This window comes from Pseudochaenichthys georgianus, chromosome 6 (assembly GCF_902827115.2).
Source record: "Pseudochaenichthys georgianus chromosome 6, fPseGeo1.2, whole genome shotgun sequence".
NCBI lineage: Eukaryota > Metazoa > Chordata > Actinopteri > Perciformes > Channichthyidae > Pseudochaenichthys > Pseudochaenichthys georgianus.
This window is the reverse complement of record NC_047508.1, coordinates 6,383,630-6,401,538: the sequence shown is the minus strand read 5'-3', so window position 1 is coordinate 6,401,538 and position 17,909 is coordinate 6,383,630. Positions and strand designations below refer to the sequence as shown.

Here is a 17,909-nt window from a genome sequence, read left to right as displayed (position 1 = left end):
CTAGCACACTAACAAGTATACAGACCCATTAGAGTGCAGCAGATCCACATACAGTATGCATTTCAGAACATTTATCAGTAAAGCCATAATATTGCATATGTCACTTGCAATATTATGGACATATGCAAGTGACATATATCCATAATATATATATGGACATATATATATATATATATATATATTATGTATATATATGTACATAATACATAGTATTGAGCTACCTATTGTTTACATGTTCACATGCTATAACTGAATGTTAGGCTTCAGTAGTTTAGAACATCATACAGATGTACATTTAGCAGAGTATAAAACCCAGTCCAGGGGCCGCTCTATAGCTCACTTGATTTAGATGTCAAGAAGACATGTAGGTCTAACTGTGGCAGGAGTTAGGAGGTAACCAAAACACGTTGCTTAGCCTGTGGGGAGGTTTGATACGACAGTGTAGAAGTGCTGCACCAAACCAGCCATCGCACCAGTAGTGGGTAAGAAATAGAGCATAATATATACAGCACAAGAAGAAATCACAAAAGTACTCGAGATGCATACAGTATAGTGATATGTCTGTGTAGTGTACATCTGATTATTTAAAAGTGGCACACATCATCACAATGCGTTGTTGTGTGGCTTTGCTTTCAAACATACTCATTGGTTGATCCAACGTCCTGTTGATGGTGGGTTTGTAGCATGGATCTACAATGAGAACTGCTTTCATAGAAATGAACGGGCCTCAAACGCTGTAAGCAGTCCTCAGGTTGCTCGGTGGCGCATGAATCCAACATGGCCTGACTCAAAGACAAAAGGACCCGGATCATCTAGGAATCTGGGCCCAGAGAGCAGGTGCAGATGTGTTTTTGTTAAGCCCCGCCTCCAAGATTCTCAGTCGGGTCTGGCTCAGTCAAATGAATGGAGAAGGAAAATAACTCAGCTTTTCACAATTTGTAGGACTTAATGATTTAAAGAAGGGCTATAAAGTGTTTGTCGTGGGTGGTTGATTTAACTAAAAAAAACAATATCAGCTGATTTCCGATGTCTCTTTTCAATTGAATGAGAAAAAGTGTGTTGGTGCCTAATGACGCCACGGACGTTGTAGTACAACTGTTTTGCCACTTTGGAAATGTACTTCAACGGCTGCCTTACTTCCTGGGGGCTTGCTTGAAAACAGAACACCAGACGCATTAGGGTTTCACCCAATCAGATTTAAAAACAATGATGTCATACTGTATGAAAAAAAGAAGACTTCTCATTGTAAAAGTACAGAAGCAGTGTGCTGAATGTTGTGGCTGCAGGAGAGCCAGTGTGTGTCAGAGAGGCTGTGCGTGTGTCGCTCTGCCTCACTGTCAAAGGGCTGACTGTCTGACACAGTAGAACAAAGTGTCGCCTCCGGCCGGCTGATTCTCCACTGGCAGTCCGTGACAAGGTTTCACTATAATCACTAGGCTTTGACATGTTATTCAATTAATCATATTCTAACTCTTCAGTACTTTACAGTTTGGGATTTGCTACAATGTCTGTGAGTCCTAAAAGCGTATTGAAGTTTGATACACAGCCCAGAGCTTTAGGTCCAGTTACATGGTGCTGTATCAGAGAGGACGACTGCCTGTGAGTTCAGTGTGTCTGTCTCTTCAATAGGTGTCCAGCATGCTTCGTCTTCTTTCTGCTGCGCTGACAGGGTGCCATTCATGCCACGGTTTTATGATAATGGCCCAGACAGCTGTGGATGGCTGTTACTGTGCAGTGAATAGGCTGCATTCACACAGTGCAGTTCCATATTGAAAGAGATTACAGCTGATAAAAAGACTGTTGACCTCCAGGATGGAGGCATGAGAGACACGACTGCATCAGCCTTTTGTACAAAAAGCTAGAAAATGTGTGTGTGTGTGCTATGTGCATGTGTCTGTGCATGTGTGTAACCATCAGTCACATCATTTTTTTTGCTGACCCCTGACCTCTTTGTATCCAACATTACACACAGAGAGACTGTTTGTCCGCGGTTTTTCCGACCCCCTACATGTAGCAGGAAGTCGGTCTGAATAAATTCTCTGATCTTTATTAAAAAACATCCAGTACTAGAAGAGTCAAGGGTTGTTGAAAGTAAGGTGACAATTTGCATTTTTAAACATAACCATGTTGGTTCCCTAAACTATCCCAGTAAAGGGGTGTTGTTGAAAATCACATCTCAAATGTTGTTCTGCCAACGAGGTGCAGGCCATCGCGGATTTGGGGTGAGTTAGGGTTAGGGTTGTGCCTGGTCCCATACTCCTGTTCGCATGTGTTGGCGATTATGCATTGCCTGATGTGAGGGGGCTCGGGTTAAGCCTCTTACACACCAAACTGACACCAAGGAACACCGTCTCCTGCGTCTCGGCCATGTTTCGCACTGGAACACACCGCAAAGACTTCAGCCGACGGCCAAGTTGCACGTACGAACTGTGCATGCGTGAGTGGCAATGACTCTCCTTACCAGCAGGCGGCGGTAGTGTGTATTCGTCATTCAAAAGAGGCAACAACCGGAAGACAGACTGCGTGATAACCAAGAGAAGAAGAACAGTCCGCGTGATATAAACAAACAACAAATAACGTATGCGTTCCATTTTCACTCTACAACGAGAAGCTGATGTGGCTTTCCCGAACCTGTGTCGAGAGCTGGAGTTAAATGCAATCTGAGATTTGCCTTCTTAATAGTTTGTTTGGGTCCCTCACTTCCGTTTCGCTTCTCATGCACTGATTCGCTAAGCTGAACAGCCAATCAGAGTGATTTCTTTGGCCGACAGCCTCCCGATTCAACATGTCGAATCGGCGGCGGAAGGTGTCGGCACGGCCGAAAAGACATGACGGTGCAGTACACACCAATCTGAGTAGGGCGACACGAAAAAAATCGGCCTGGTGTGGAAGGAGCTTTAGGGTTAGGGTTAGGTAAAGTATAATGTTAAGTCTTAATGCATCCCGTGAAAATGTGGCAGGTGTTTGTTGTCTAAGTTTGTCATTCATAGCGATATTCATGGGACCTCTTTTGGTAGCAGACTATGAACGTTCCCAATGTCCCACAGTGGAGGCAGTGGCTGGTCAAGGTCTATAGGACACAGGAAAAGCCCCTTGCCTTACTCCAACCATACAGTATGGATGTGTTCGTGTCTGTGCATGTGTGTAACCATCAGTCACATCATTCTTTTTGCTGACCCCTGACCTCTTTGTATCCGACATTACACACAGAGAGACTGTTTGGCATCCCTTTGCCTTACTCCAACCATACAGTATACAGTATGTGCAATACAATCCTTTTGTATCCATGTTTAACAGAGCTCAAAGCCCAATATTAAGAATAAATATAAACTGTAGTAGTGGTTGGAATCAAATGCAATCTGATGTTGATAAGATACAGTGTGGTGTTGTCTCAAAGTGTTGGTTCTCACCACTGGTTCAATATGTGTCTGTTCTGGGGCGATGGAAGACTCCAGCAGGAGAACATCCTCTCTTCTGTCGCGCTGCCAGCCAGGGATCCCTGTTGTAGTTACGATGCTGTTCTGCTAAATGTCCTTTCAAAGGAATCAGGTTTGGATCTAGTTATTTTCTACATCTGATCTGAGTTAAACGTGTTGTTAAGTGCTCCAAAATGTAGACTACTAAATATCATGATGTCAAACGTGAGTCAACCTTTATCTCAGTGGTGGTGATGCGCAGCCATGCTAGCATGACGTAGTTGGCTAATTGCCTGGCTCATAGGTTCACTTTTTCCTTTTGGCAACTAAATGTACGCTTTAAACTTCATGGAAACGTGCAAGTATCATAAACGTGTGTCTGCCACAAAGCTTGTTTTGTGAAATATTTCAAATTCCAATAGAAACAATGCAACCATTGCTTTTGTCAACCCTGGTGAGGCTGACTCCCGCGTCAGCCTACACAACGTAGTCGTGACCGCACCACTCTGTAAATACCTAACTTTAAGGTCAGAAGAAACAGCCATTCTCAGTCTCAGGTGATGTTACACTTATTAAACATAGTCTGTACTCATAGTCCCTGTCTGCTGTGACATCCCCCTTAAGGTATATCGGTTAATCATTTTTAGAATCCCATTTCACACCCACTGCTATATGATAAAAAAACTTTAAGCGAGTCAACTGAGGACATCGTATCGCAACTCAGAGAGGATCCAATGATATGTAAACCCAACCAGATTCAGAGCATGACCATGATTAATTCTCATTTAGCCCGGTGTGTGTGTGTGTGTGTGTGTGTGTGTGTGTGTGTGTGTGTGTGTGTGTGTGTGTGTGTGTGTGTGTGTGTGTGTGTGTGTGTGTGTGTGTGTGTGTGTGTGTGTGTGTGTGTGTGTGTGTGTGTGTGTGTGTGTGTGTGTGTGTGTTTGGTTGTGTGTGACTCTTTTGACCCCTAAGTGCTGCTTGTGTTGAATTAAATATAGCCTACCCTAATGTTTGGCCTCAGGTATTCAACAAATGTTACAGTCATTAGACTTTTTGTGAAAAGATGCACAGCTCTGCCTGCAAGTGGGGATTAAGAAACCTTATATACCTTCAAAATGTTGACAGAAAATTCAACTTTTTAGTATTCCTTGGTTGGAAAAGTAATTAAGACGAGTCAAAGGCTTGTACCAGCCTAAGTTTAAAAAAGTCATTAGCCTGTGTAGTACAGTTCATGTTCATCACAAAATAAGACATGCAGCGTTGTCACCCGAGAGCCGCCATTTGTATTCTGTGCTCCAGGCTGAGAGAGATCCCTTGCTGTAATAATAGGCGAGCTAACTGATGAAACCACATTCGCATGCACACACACCCACACACTCTCCAAGCTCATTAATTAGTGCGTGTCAGCCGCTGGACAGGGGTTAATGTAGTTATTAACCATGTGAATGCTCATCCACACACACACACACACACACACACACACACACACACACACACACACACACACACACACACACACACACACACACACACACTGTCATACATCTGATTCTACTTGCATTTAAGATGGGACTTTAATCTAGTCAAGGGTGAAGGGCTGTGATGTAGAAGAAAAAGCCCCTTTCAGCAACGCTTAAGAATAAGAATTAAATGTCGACAAATAAAAATGTATATAATCTGAAATATTGGAATAATTAACCTTAGAGAATTACTTGGACACTATGGGTGTGTTTTGACCAGGAAAGTTATAAATTAATACAGGAACATTAAGGAAAGCAAAATGTGAATCATTATCAGCAGTATTGTAAAAATACATTTTTCATTATTAATATATGGCATTAGATGTACATGTAGGGGTTCACCAGGACAACCGCAGTATCAGCTGCCAGCAGAGGTCCAAGTGTTATTGATAACTGCAGGGACCGATAAAAACCCTGAAACACATTTTTAAAGTCTTTAGACACCAAATACTTTATTCCCGGAACAAGTTATTATTACCTTCTTTTTTAAATAAATATAAGTATCAAGGGTCATAATGTCTAGTACAAATATATTCCTCTATTAAAATAGGCTATGTGCTGAACCAGCCAACTGAACTGTCATTGGTCTTTAGACCCAGAGATGATCAGTGGGGACCAGTCGCCCTCCACCACAGTCGCTCTGATGCCACATGCACACAACAAGATGTCGTCACTGTAATTATGGATGCCTAATTTTCAACGACCTGCAAAGTCCTCATCAGGGATTTCAGTCATTATTTTATGACTATAATGTAAGACGAGCGAGCGAGTCACTCAGTTAAAAGAAGACGGATTGAACCAGGTCTTATAAGAAGTTAACTTGTTTCTTTTGTTTGTTTAAAACAAAAGAAGTAGCTAATTTCAATCAAATATATGTGAACTCTAGACTACAGTCCTTGATAATGTGCTGGACTCACACTTACAGTATGTCAAGTCAATTAATGAACACTGGAATGTATTCGATAGGCTAACACGGGGGCATTCTACTGGTTAGCAATGAGAGTTGAAGTGCCAGGTTTGGCTTGTTGGCGACTTGCCTTTGGTTTGCTGGAGAACTATTGTATAACGTTTACTGCACCACTGCAGTGCTCTCATTGAAATGCATGGGGGGTGCATTGGTTAATGCAATGTTGGTCTCAAAATAGTCTTAGTCAGCATCATGTTGTGTCTTTGTGTCTTTCTGGTATTCAAAGACCTTCCAGGCCTGTCGAGATTCGATCAGATTACTGCAGAAAACCATCAATACATTGGTTTCTTAGTTGCATCTTAACATGTTTGGTTTAGCTCATCTATGAATCTTTTGTCTGTTTTATGGGTAACTCATAATTCTCAATGTCACTTCTCCACCACTACAATGAAACACAATGTTACCAAAGGTGCTTCTTTGTTGCGAGACAACACAAAGATTTGAGCCAGACACGCATCATAGCTGATTGTTTGTCCATTTTCCATCATCATTGTTCGGTACAGGTATAGACGTCCTAAATCTGAACTGAGAGTGAAGACAGAAACGTCTTCAGTGAGACCATTACCATATTCAGATTCACATTGACCTATATCGCGTATCCTCAATGGCTGCTTTCTGTTCTTCTAGGACTGTGTGTGTGTGGTAAGCATTTATTTCACTCTCATTTGTAGGTCAGTGTGACAGAGGCTGTTGTTGTCCAGTGCGTTGCTCAGAGAGGGCAGAGCCCCGGTAAGTGTGTGTGTAGGTGTGAGGAATGTTCTGCTTGGCATCCGACACACAGTGACTTCTGTTCCTCAAATATTAGGGAGGACCATAGGGTAGACGGCCATATTTGGACATCCTACATTTGATACAGGCAAAAACTACTTTTTTTTATCTTAACCATTTGTAAATTGGTGTTCATTCATCTAATGAATTTTGGATAAAGGTGAGACTTCTACTCAAGGACAGTGGCTGCTGGGACCTACAGTAGAATCATAGTGTGTTGTGTTGAAGCACCCCATTGTTTTAATCCTGAGTCATTACCGTCTGTAATGTTCTTCTTGTCCACAAACCAGAGGTAAATGCATTCTCTATTGTGTGTATCGACGCCTGACGTCTTCTTCCTCAGTGGCATCGAGCTTCATTGTTATCCTCCAAACCCCAGAGACGCAGTTTGGCATGTCTACATTTCCTGTTACACCAAGGTGGACCTTCATCATATCATTAAACGTTCTTGTCAGAATTAGCATGCTCTCAGACACATTTGTCAACTAGTTACTCTCCATTTCCGTCTTCAGTCTGACATTGCCTTCATTTTAACCAATTTGCTTTCGTGTAGGGGATTGCAATATTAGAAACCTTCCTGAATCGAACAACATTCAAGATCAACACTAATGCAAAAGCCATGCCACGTAATGGTTTAGCCTGGTCTTTAAAAGTGGCCCTGCCCGATTCTAAACCTTTCAATTCACCGACTGGACTGAGATGATTGGAGATGTTTGATTGTTCTGGCAAAGAGTGGAGCGGAATAGAGTGAAAATAAACTGTGATGTCGGGACACGATGCCCTCTACGACGCACAGCTCGAACAGGGTTAGTCACGCCTTGTGTCGCTGATGGGCTTAATTGCTTTTCAACCGAGAAATCGTTCTTTCATGCCAGACGGATCATTTCAGCCAATTACAAAATCGAAGGTCGGACCTACGGTAGGCAATGTCAGAAGTCTTACCGAATTTGAACCTTCTGCAAAACTTCACGACAATCTAAAGATCAGAGATGAGAAGGTGAACTATTCACACTGTTTCTGATGCTCATTGTGACACTACCTGTGAAGGTGTGCTGATCACCTTAGGCATAGAAATCAGCAGGCCGACCAAAAAGTATTGGAGAGTAAAATGTGGCCAGGTGCTGGGAAATGTCCAGTCCAAACAAAAATAAGAGCTTGCTAGTCCTTTTCTTTGGTACAGGACTTAGGACGCATTGGTAGGGACGGTAATGGAGTTGACTGGCGTCGAGCCATAGTATCGACGTCCTGAATCAAGATATTGTTTGTATTGAGTTTTTTTGGCAAAGTCACTGTGCAAAAGGGACTGCTCAGGAAAATGTATGAAATATAACATATTCTTTTATTGTGTTAATGTGCAATGTGTGACAATAAGCACTGTACAGAATAACCCCAGAGCCATTTAAAAATACAGTTCATCCAAATGTACTCTAAAGCCACTTGCAGTATACTGTATCTCCCCTTTGCATCTCTCAGAGTCTCGCAGAGTATACAGCCTGTTTTCCCCCCCATTTTATTCCATTTTCACTTTTTCCTCTGTTGCCTTACTTATTTCCACTTTTCTGGTTGAATATGAATAATACAAGCAGCACTGCAGATTTGTTATTGATGGTGCATATAGCGCTCATGGGGTTTGGCGGTTGCGTAGTGACAGAAGTGTTATTCCTCAGTATATAATTCTATCAGAAATAAATAATCTCTAATTTGGTTAAAATCTGCCTTTGTGTGCAGTTTTTGTAAATGCTCTATTCACTCTGAAACACTGCCGAACAAACCAGACCAAATCTCTTCTTGTTGTGTGTGTTCATGGTGCTGGGAAACACTGCCCGTGGATCAAAGGGAAAGATGTGTTTTGATTGAATCTATATTGGACATGGCTTCAGGGCCCAGTTAGTGGTTCCAACTGAAAATAAACAAGCAGCCCATTCAGAAACCTCCTGTTGAAAACCCCCTCAATCGCCCTGTGGACGACCCTCAGAACGTGAGGACCTACCCTTTGATAGTGTGTCTGTGTGAGGGTTGGGGGTCAGAGAGAGGAGCTCCAGTCTCATGACGCAGCAGTCCAACTTGTTCTCACTGAGCTAAATATGTCCTGGGTTAATTATGTAAAGACTCAGGTATGAAGACTCCTTAATGGCGCTCTCACTGTACCATGACCAAAACTGAATTATTGAGTCCAATCAAATTACAGTATATCACATGTCACTTGTTAGACGCTTTTATCCAAAGCGACTCACATACTCAGTACTGTGGGCGATCCCCACAGGAGCACTTTGGGGTGAAGTGTCTCAGGGACACAACGACATGCTGACTGCAGTGGGGTTTGAACCTGTGCTCCCCTGATCCGAACACCAATGCACTATACCACTGCGCCACACGCGTCCCATTATTCATTTTGTTTTCATTAACTCATGACTTTGTGAGAAAGATATTAATGGACATATTCTAAAATTTAGATATATGGAGACACAAACTAACCTTTCGGCACATCTGTATTATAGTACTGTTATTAATGTATGTATATGTGGATATTATGCTCACGGCTGAAATCCAGCAGGTTACTGGATTGTTCCAAATATCATTACAGCTCCCATCTGTTTAGGTCTACCATAGTGGTTTCCAGCAGAGTTATAAGTGAACTTTTTGCAACATTCCATTTTTACTTAATTTGAAGCGTCAATATCTTGTAATAATTTGTTCTGACCTTTATTCAAAACGGCTGATTGAACATTTTCAGAGGAACACCATTGTAAAAACGGCTCTCTTTAAACTCAAGGTAACATTTAATGTATAATTGACTTCAGATTCAGATATAGGTATAATAGAATCATTATTTCTCATATTTGTTGAGTTGTTTGCTTGACTGTTGAATTGTTTACATTTTTGCAGTGTAATTTAAGAAGTTGCAATAGCAGTTAATAAGTATGCATTTATAAGTGCTATTAAACATTGGTAACATTCTGAGTTGTTATTGTCATATGCACAATAGCTACAGCATAGTTTCCCAAGCCCCAGACCCCTCCAACAATGCAACATACAATAAACATTAAGACATCAACAATAAATAGAAACAGTGCAAATAGAAACAGAAATAGAATAGTGCAAGAGAATGGCAGAAGAGAGACAAGAGGGACTATCGGAAACGATCTGACCAGTTGTTGTTCTGCAGCAGCCCTGGGTTGGTTAGGGTTAGGGTTAGGGTTAGTGACCCTTTAAGGCAGTGTTTACGGAGGACCAGCAATTTGAGGGTAGAGACAGTTAGTTGTTACCGTTTGCTCATGGGCAGCACTGTCCGTCCCTCACAGCCAGGGGGAGAGAGAGAGAACGGGGGAGAAGGGATGGGACAGTGGGAGGGCAGAGCTGATTAACAAGAGAAGAGCTCCTCTGGCCAATGGCCAGACTGGATCGAGGGAATGTCAGCATCCTGCAGGAAGTGACGTGTTGGGTTACACACTCCTCCCTCTTTTCCTCAGGCAAGAGAGAGAGGGAGATCAAGGGAGAGAGAAGGGGGCGAGCGGGGTGGAAGTAAATGGGCCAAGCAGCAGTCTCATTCTTGCTGTGTGAGATCACGGAGCAGCAGAATGTGTCGGGGTCTGCTCCACTGCTGAAAACAAGACTGAACAAGGCAGAAGGAGACACACACAGGAGGGAGGACTCAGGGAAAGGAAAGGAGGGAGGAGCAGGAGACCTGGAGGACTTTTTGGGATCTGTTGGGATCTACTCTGTGCTGAGGATCGAGTTGGCAAAGTGTCTCTCAGGGGCTGAGCTACAGCCCTGCCCCGTTAGCACCGCCGCCTCACTGCAGCAGGGACAAAATGAACTATCTGGTGAGTGTGTGAGACGGAAGCTGAGTCCCTGGGAGAGAGACAGTCCTGTGCCTTTTGGTGGTGTTTGTCTGGTCCTTCATCCCCCTGTGGCTCAGTATGTGTGTGTGAGTGTTTTAGCAGGACCAGCTATGTCCCAGCTGTGCAGGGACTGAGGTAGGAGGGGGGGGGGGGGGGGGGGGGGGGGGGGGGGGGGGGGGGGGGGGGTCGGAGTATGAAGAAAAGGAAAATGTGAAGAAGGGGGAGGAGAGGGAAACAAGTTTTTCCTGCGGATTCCTACCTTTTGTTGTCTCTCAGCCGGGAGTACGTGTGTGTGTCTGTGTGTGTTTGTTTATTTGTGGTAATGGGGTCTGAAGTCAGGACACACTCTGACTTTTGCTGTCCTGTAAAGGAATGTGCAGACAAAAGATAAAAGTTGACAAACAATCATCCTGTTTCTAGTGCTTATCTCTTATCATCTTGTTTTTTGTGGAAATAGTTTGAGTACGTAAGTTAAACACTTTTATGCAAGGCATTTGAAGATATCTAAATGCCTATGTCATTAGATACAAGCAATAAAACGTTCAAAACCAGTTCTGAGTGTCTGGGACACATCTAGGTTGCATGCCGTAGAAGCAGAACTTAGGAAAGGGTTTGTGACTCAATTCCCTTAATCCCCTTAAGAGCTTTCCTTTCTGAATCTTAAAGACACAACACACTTGTTTTCTTTAAACTTTCTTTCTATCAGAATCGGAAAACAAAGCATGGGGGACGTCGTCTGGTTGATGGCACAAAGAAAGAAAGGAAGGAGAGAGAGAGAGAGAGAGTCTGTCTTTCTGCTGACTCAGAGGAAAGTGGGGAGGAATGAAGGTTTTATGGCTCGAGGACGGGGGCTGGGAGAGGGAAACATGCTTCAGTAAAACAAGAGCAGAGAGCAGGACGAGATGATATGTGCGAGTATTGAATATGACATTGATTTAGTGAAGCAGAATGAGACGGGAGGAATGCAGGAAGAGAATAACGGTGTAGTGAGGAGGGAGTTAGAAGTCCTTAGAGTAAAGATCGGGGAAAAAAGTCCTTCCCTGCTATTGTTTAAAAGCTCCTGCGTCAGTGTTGGCTCACTGTGTGTGTGTGTGTGTGTGTGTGTGTGTGTGTGTGTGTGTGTGTGTGTGTGTGTGTGTGTGTGTGTGTGTGTGTGTGTGTGTGTGTGTGTGTGTGTGTGTGTGTGTGTGTGTGTGTGTGTGTGTGTGTGTGTGTGTGTGTGTGTGTGTGTGTGTGTGTGTGTGTGTGTGTGTGTGTGTGTGTCAGGAATGTGTCAGACAGTGAAATAGTGTGGAGAAGAGCACTGTGTGTGAAACGAGTAATTACACGCCAGTAATGAGTGTGTAATTAATATAAAATAAGACTCGGTGTTGTTCAGAGCGTTCCCATTGACTGCACAGTGCTGCCATGTTCTGTCGGCTTATTCTCACTCTTTATTCAGACGTAATGTTATCTTTGAATTTAGGAGGGAAATAATTGGCTTAAATGTAAACCCAATAAAGCTGGTAATTAGTATATTTGTATTTGAAGCCTCTGAAATCAACTCTGAAATGAAAAGGAGCAGATACAAAATATGACTGATTTAATTTTTTAGTAAAGAAAACGTGTTATATGGCGTTGAGAACATTTGAACATTTCAGGACCTTAACAGCTACAGTATTCTCACATAGACAGTTAAGTTCTGCTTCAAATGTAACATTTCTACGTCAAATAACTTCTACCATAACTATCAAATAAGGATTTGTAGAAATGTCAAAATATCATTCTATAATATAAACGGTGGTGCTACAGCCACAAACAGTATTCTCCAGACTTGTTATACATAAACATTGTTTTGGTGATGGGACTGACTGTCTGAGGTGGTCTCTGCTGTTGATGAAATCATATGGTGTATGATATGGAATATTGTAATCTTGTTGTAAGGTAAACACTGCTTCTATTTCGCCCTCTAAGGCTATCGCTATTGGGTTATCCCTCTGCGCCCCCGCGCAGCACTGAAACACTTGTAGTCCACGCCCACCTGCTAGGTGGGCCCCACCCTCGGGCCTCCTTCCGGTATAAAGAGGAAGGTGGCCCGGCAATCTGCTCCCTCTTTTCTTCAGCAACCAGCAGTACTGAAGCACGAGAAAGAATCATGAGCGGCAGTGATCGTATCCGCATGTGTCCTTCGTGCAATACAGGATACATCATGAGCTATGATTTACACCCGATATGCGCATCCTGCCTGGGGCCAGAGCACGCGGACGCATGTTCACATTGTGTTCGTCTCCCATCATCCGACAGGAAGCAAAGGGCGGACGCTCTAGCTGCTGCGGGTGAGGAGGACGACTGGCCCATCCAGAACAGGGATGACAACCTGTTTCTGGAGGCGAGTGGGGGGCAGGAGTCAGTGTTTTCCCGGGTTCAGACGGGCAGGAGTGACCCGATCTGGCCGCGCTGCCCCGCCATTAGGCGTTACCAGGAAGGGGCAGCGGCGAACCCGAGGAGCTTGAGGGCTCCGGTAGCCTCCCTTGTCCCCTTCACCAAGGTGGAGGGATTCACAGAGGAGGGTTTTCCAACCACCCCCGCTCTGGAACCGAGCTTAACGGCGTTCTTCGGGGTTAGACAGGCCAACTTGGTCGCCGGACGGCGCCCTATGTTGGCCACCCCCAAAGACCAGTATGTCGCCCGCCAGGCTGACCGGGCGCACCAGTGTGCGTTCCAGGCGTCGGCAGCAGCGAACAACATCGCGTTGCTGACCAACTCGGTGATGACGTTGGTCGAACGGTCCACCACCGTAGCTCCAGAGGAGGCAGAGGAGATTGCTAAGGCGGCCAGCACGGCACTCACGCTGTGCGCAGCCGTTGCAGTCTCCCAGGCTAGAATCACGGCCTGGATGACTCAGATCCAGCGCCACCTCTGGTTGCAGCAGGCAGCGGTTACAGAGCCAGCCAGGAAGGTGCTGCTGGACGCTCCGATCAGCTCGGACGGGCTGTTCGGACCCCAGTTCCTGGCCATGGTCGAGTCCATGAAGGCGGCATCGGAGCAAGCGGAGGACATCCACTAGCACGTCAGCTCCAGCGGCAGCTGCAGCAGCCAACCCGGCCACAGCGGCAGACGGACAGACACGCACAGCAGCAACAGCTGAGGCGTCAGACTCGTCCGTCAGACTCGTCCGTCAGTGGCGGCGGGGGCACCGTCCCGCGCCTCCAGGGCACCGTCCCGCGCCTCCGGCCCCCCACCAGAGAGGGGGGGTAAGAAGGGAGTGAGGTACACCCGTTCGGCGTCTGCTCCACGAGAGCCGCCGAAGAAACAAAGCCGGCCTTGACGGTTTGGGGGGGAGTGTGAAGGAAATAAAAAAAGATTATTTCCCAACATGTTGTCTGAGTCATCAGTTACAAATGTGTTTCACATATCCTCCACCCTGGGTGAACCAGCTGCCTATGACCTATCGGTTAATAGCCAGCAGAGTTCGTTACAAAAGCCTGCGCTATTTAATCTATCGATTAATAAGCGGCAGAGCACAGTAACTACACCTGCTGCCTCCAATCTGTTGATTAGTAGGCAGCAGGAGTCGCTGCAGAGGCCTGATGGTTATGACTTTTCGGTTATTAAACCACAGACCTCGCGGCATTCCTCTGTCCGAGATACGCCTCCTACACACGGTCACAATAAGCCCATGAGCGCCGTTATAACGCCTCATGGGGGCAGCACCGCACACACCTCCACTCATCCCCTGAGCATGTACACGCCTCATGATGACAGCCGGAGTGAAACGCAGCGTGTGGAGGCTTCCTCGCAGCCCTTTCGCCTCACGGGAGGCTGAGTGCCCCAGCGGCAGCGCCACGGCGTCAGGGCTCGCTGCAGAATTCTGCTAGTTTTAACCTATCGGTTAATAAACTGCAGAGCTCGCTAATTAAGCCGGCTGCCACTAATCTGTTGATTAAGTAGACCGCAGGGCTCGCCCATGAACGCCGTTATAACGCTTCATGTGGGCAGCACTGCACACACCTCCATCCATCCCCTGAGCGTGTACGCGCCTCATGATGAGAGTCGGAGTGAGACGCAGCGTGTGGAGGCCCCCGCCTTGGGTTGCCTCACGGGCAGCGGCGGAAGGGGCTCTGGCGTGGCTCGTCACCATGACAACCAAAAACACATCTCGAGCACGTGCGCCCGCTCTCAGAGTTTTTCTCAGAGTGGCAGCGCGCGGGTCTGATGGACAGATGGATGAGCAGGCTGATCAGCAGAGGATACGTCCTGCAGTTCGCCTCTCCCCCCCCCCCACAGTTCAATGGGATACAGGAAACACTCCTGTCCTCCCAGAAGCTATGTCTTGCGCTCCAATCCGAGCCGCTGGAACTCCTGTTGAAAGAGGATATTTCCAGGGTTCCTCAAAGGGAGGAAAATCAGGGGTTTTCACTCCCGTTATTTTTCTAATCCCGAAAAAGACTGGGGCAATGAGACATCCTCGATCTGTCAGTATTCCACATGCTGACGATCAAACAGGTGCTGGAATGTGTTCACCAAGATGACTGGTTCACTTCCACCTGAAGGATGCACACTTCCACCTGAAGGATGCACACTTCCACCTGAAGGATGCACACTTCCACCTGAAGGATGCATACTTCCACGTACCCCTCATCCCAAAACACAGGAAATTCCTGCGTTTTCTCATTTCAGGGAATATCAGACCAGACAATCGTCTGCCGTTCGGATATTTCCTGGCTCCTCCCATTTTTGTGTAGAGAAGGCTGGAGCCACTACACAGAGGAGGGATGAGAGTGTGGTTTCCTCTGGACGACCTGCTATTTGCTGGCTCGCTCCAGAGAGGAAGTCGCTTTACAGACGGTACATCTCGTATCGCATCTGTCAAAGCCTGGGTTTCATAAGGAATTGGAAGAAGATAAACTCAGCCAGAAGAGCGCGGCTCTCGCGGCAGCGAGTGGGGAAACTGACAGCTCTCCTCCGGCATGTCACCACCCACACAGCCCTCTCCGTGACGCAGCTACTCGGTGTTGGCGTCAGCTGGTCACGTGATGATCCCCCGGGGTCTCTTCCAACAGGGGGACACTCCAGAGGTGGTTCATTCGCTGCAGAAGCCTGCTGTTTTAACCTATTGGTTTATAAACTGCAGAGCTAGCGGCATTCCTCTGTCCCAGACATGCCTCCTACACACGGTCATAATAAATCCACGAGCAACGTTATAACGCCTCGTGTGGACAGCATACACACACCTCTCATCCTCTGGGCGTGTACGATGAGAGACGGAGTGAAATGCAGCGTGTGGAAACTCCCTCGCAGCCCTTTGCCTAAAAGTGTGAGGCTGGGTCGCAGGCATATGTCTCCTCTGGGGTGGAGCCCCCGGAGAACATCAATGCGCACTCCACCAGAGGAATTTCCTCCTCCACGGCGTTGCACGGAGGAATGTCAGTGGAAGATATTTGCACGGCTGCATCTTGGTCTTCCCCCTGTTCATTTATTCAATGTTATTTGAGGGAGGTCTCCCTTTCCTCTCTGACGCACCCCGTACTGGGTGTCCTGTTGGAGTGAGTGACGTCAGGGAGCCAACTGAGCGCCTCTCTCCTGCCGCTCGGCACACAGAGAGCGGCCTTTTCCCCTCGTATGAGAGGGATGTTCCCCTTCCTCTGACACACTTCGTACGGAGTGCCTGATCAGAGTGAGTGACGTCAGGGATCCAGCTGAGCGCTCTCCTACCTGTCTGACACGCAGAGAGCAGCTGTTCCCCCTTATGATCGCAGGATAAGGTTGGACCTTCGTCTCTACTTTCTCACAGCGGCCGGTATGTATTGTTCCCAGCCTTCACCCCGTCGGGAAGATAGGCATGTTTTGCTATGTTCCAGGGACGGTGATGCGCCATTACGTATGGCACAACAGGCAGGGGGTGTTATTGAGCAGGTGTGTCTGTGCTTCTAGTGCCGGGCGGACCCAGTGGGGCGCAGACTACATCATGCTTCGCCCTTAACCCAATAGCGATAGCCTTAGAGGGCGAAGCCATATACGAAATAGAACTGGGGTTACCTACTGTAACCCAGCTTCTATGAGTAATGGCGCAGCCCTCAAAGCGCTGGGCCCCACTGGCTCTACGAATAGCTGAAGAAAAGTTATATTGTATGGGAGCAGATTGCCGGGCCACCTTCCTATTTATACCGGAAGGAGGCCCGAGGGTGGGGCCCACCTAGCGGGTGGGCGTGGACTACAAGTGTTTCAGTGCTGCGCGGGGGCGCAGAGGGATAGCGATAACCTTAGAGGGCTGCGCCATTTACTCATAGAAGCTGGGTTACAGTAGGTAACCCCAGTTCCTGTCTGTTGGTTGTTGTTGTTGTTGTTGTTGTTGTTGATAACTAAAGTCACTTACTTGAGTGATGTCGATGGACATTTCGTCCCACAATGCACAGACGATGCTACAAAATTCTGTTGAGGCAGAGATATTGTTCTGATATCGCGGATGACTTTCAAAAATGTAAAAAGTTATAGTAGCTACTAGACAAACTAATAGCTTGATACCTTGCTTTGAGGAATAGCCTCACACCGGATATTACACAAATACCGGTCTAAAGGGGCTCTACAGTATTCTGCTCATGTTCAGGTACAGTACATATTTGTATTTAGCTCCTCTACTGGGACATGTCTCCATGCTGTGATGTTCAAACAGCTCTTTATTGTTCTCATACTGCCTGTGCTGAAGCACCTGCTTTCACCCAGAAAGATCTGGTCACTGTAGTTTTTTGTAGATTTTACAATCAGGAGGAAGTGCTTTTTTTAGAGACTATTTTTCAGCAGCGGATTTATCTATGTTTGGTACTCTAGTCAGTATTTTTGGCAGCAGTATGTATGTAATTAAGGAACACATAACCCATAACTGCAGTGTGGCTCACTGTAATGTACTTTATGTAACGAACATAGTTAGACCCATATCGCAAACATCATATACCTTGACTGTCTCTTTACCCAGATGATTCACACATGCAGGTCCTTGTTATGCATTGCAATATGAATATAAAGAAATGAATGACTGTCAGTGTTGGAGGACCACGTTTGTTATCACGCTTTTCTTTCCCCATGTATGTGTCCTGACTCACTCACTGAGTCATGGGGGCCTGGCTAACTGAAGGAATGCCATTCTGTCTGTGTGTGTGTGTGTGTGTGTGTGTGTGTGTGTGTGTGTGTGTGTGTGTGTGTGTGTGTGTGTGTGTGTGTGTGTGTGTGTGTGTGTGTGTGTGTGTGTGTGTGTGTGTGTGTGTGTGTGTGTGTGTGTGTGTGTGTGTGTGTGTGTGTGTGTGTGTGTGTGTGTGTGTGTGTGTGTGTGTGTGTGTGTGTGTGTGAGATTTACAGCTGACCCCCATCTACTGAACCACACACATACAGATCCACTGAACACAACTTGTCTTCACTGACA

General features: G+C 46.1%; 1 protein-coding gene across 2 annotated transcripts in view; it reads left to right on the top strand.

Moving 5' to 3' along the window:
• Positions 1–17,909, top strand: part of bcar1 (BCAR1 scaffold protein, Cas family member) — a 139,943-nt gene that overhangs the window by 62,118 nt on the left and 59,916 nt on the right. Inside the window, exon 1 of one of the 2 annotated variants that reach the window (XM_034085075.1) lies at positions 10,145–10,495. The exons of the other annotated variant lie outside the window; for it this stretch is intronic. Coding sequence (XP_033940966.1) covers positions 10,484–10,495 — 12 coding nt within the window. The 5' untranslated portion in view covers positions 10,145–10,483. Of the gene's footprint in view, positions 1–10,144; positions 10,496–17,909 lie in introns of those variants that run through there. 2 annotated transcript variants of the gene reach the window in all.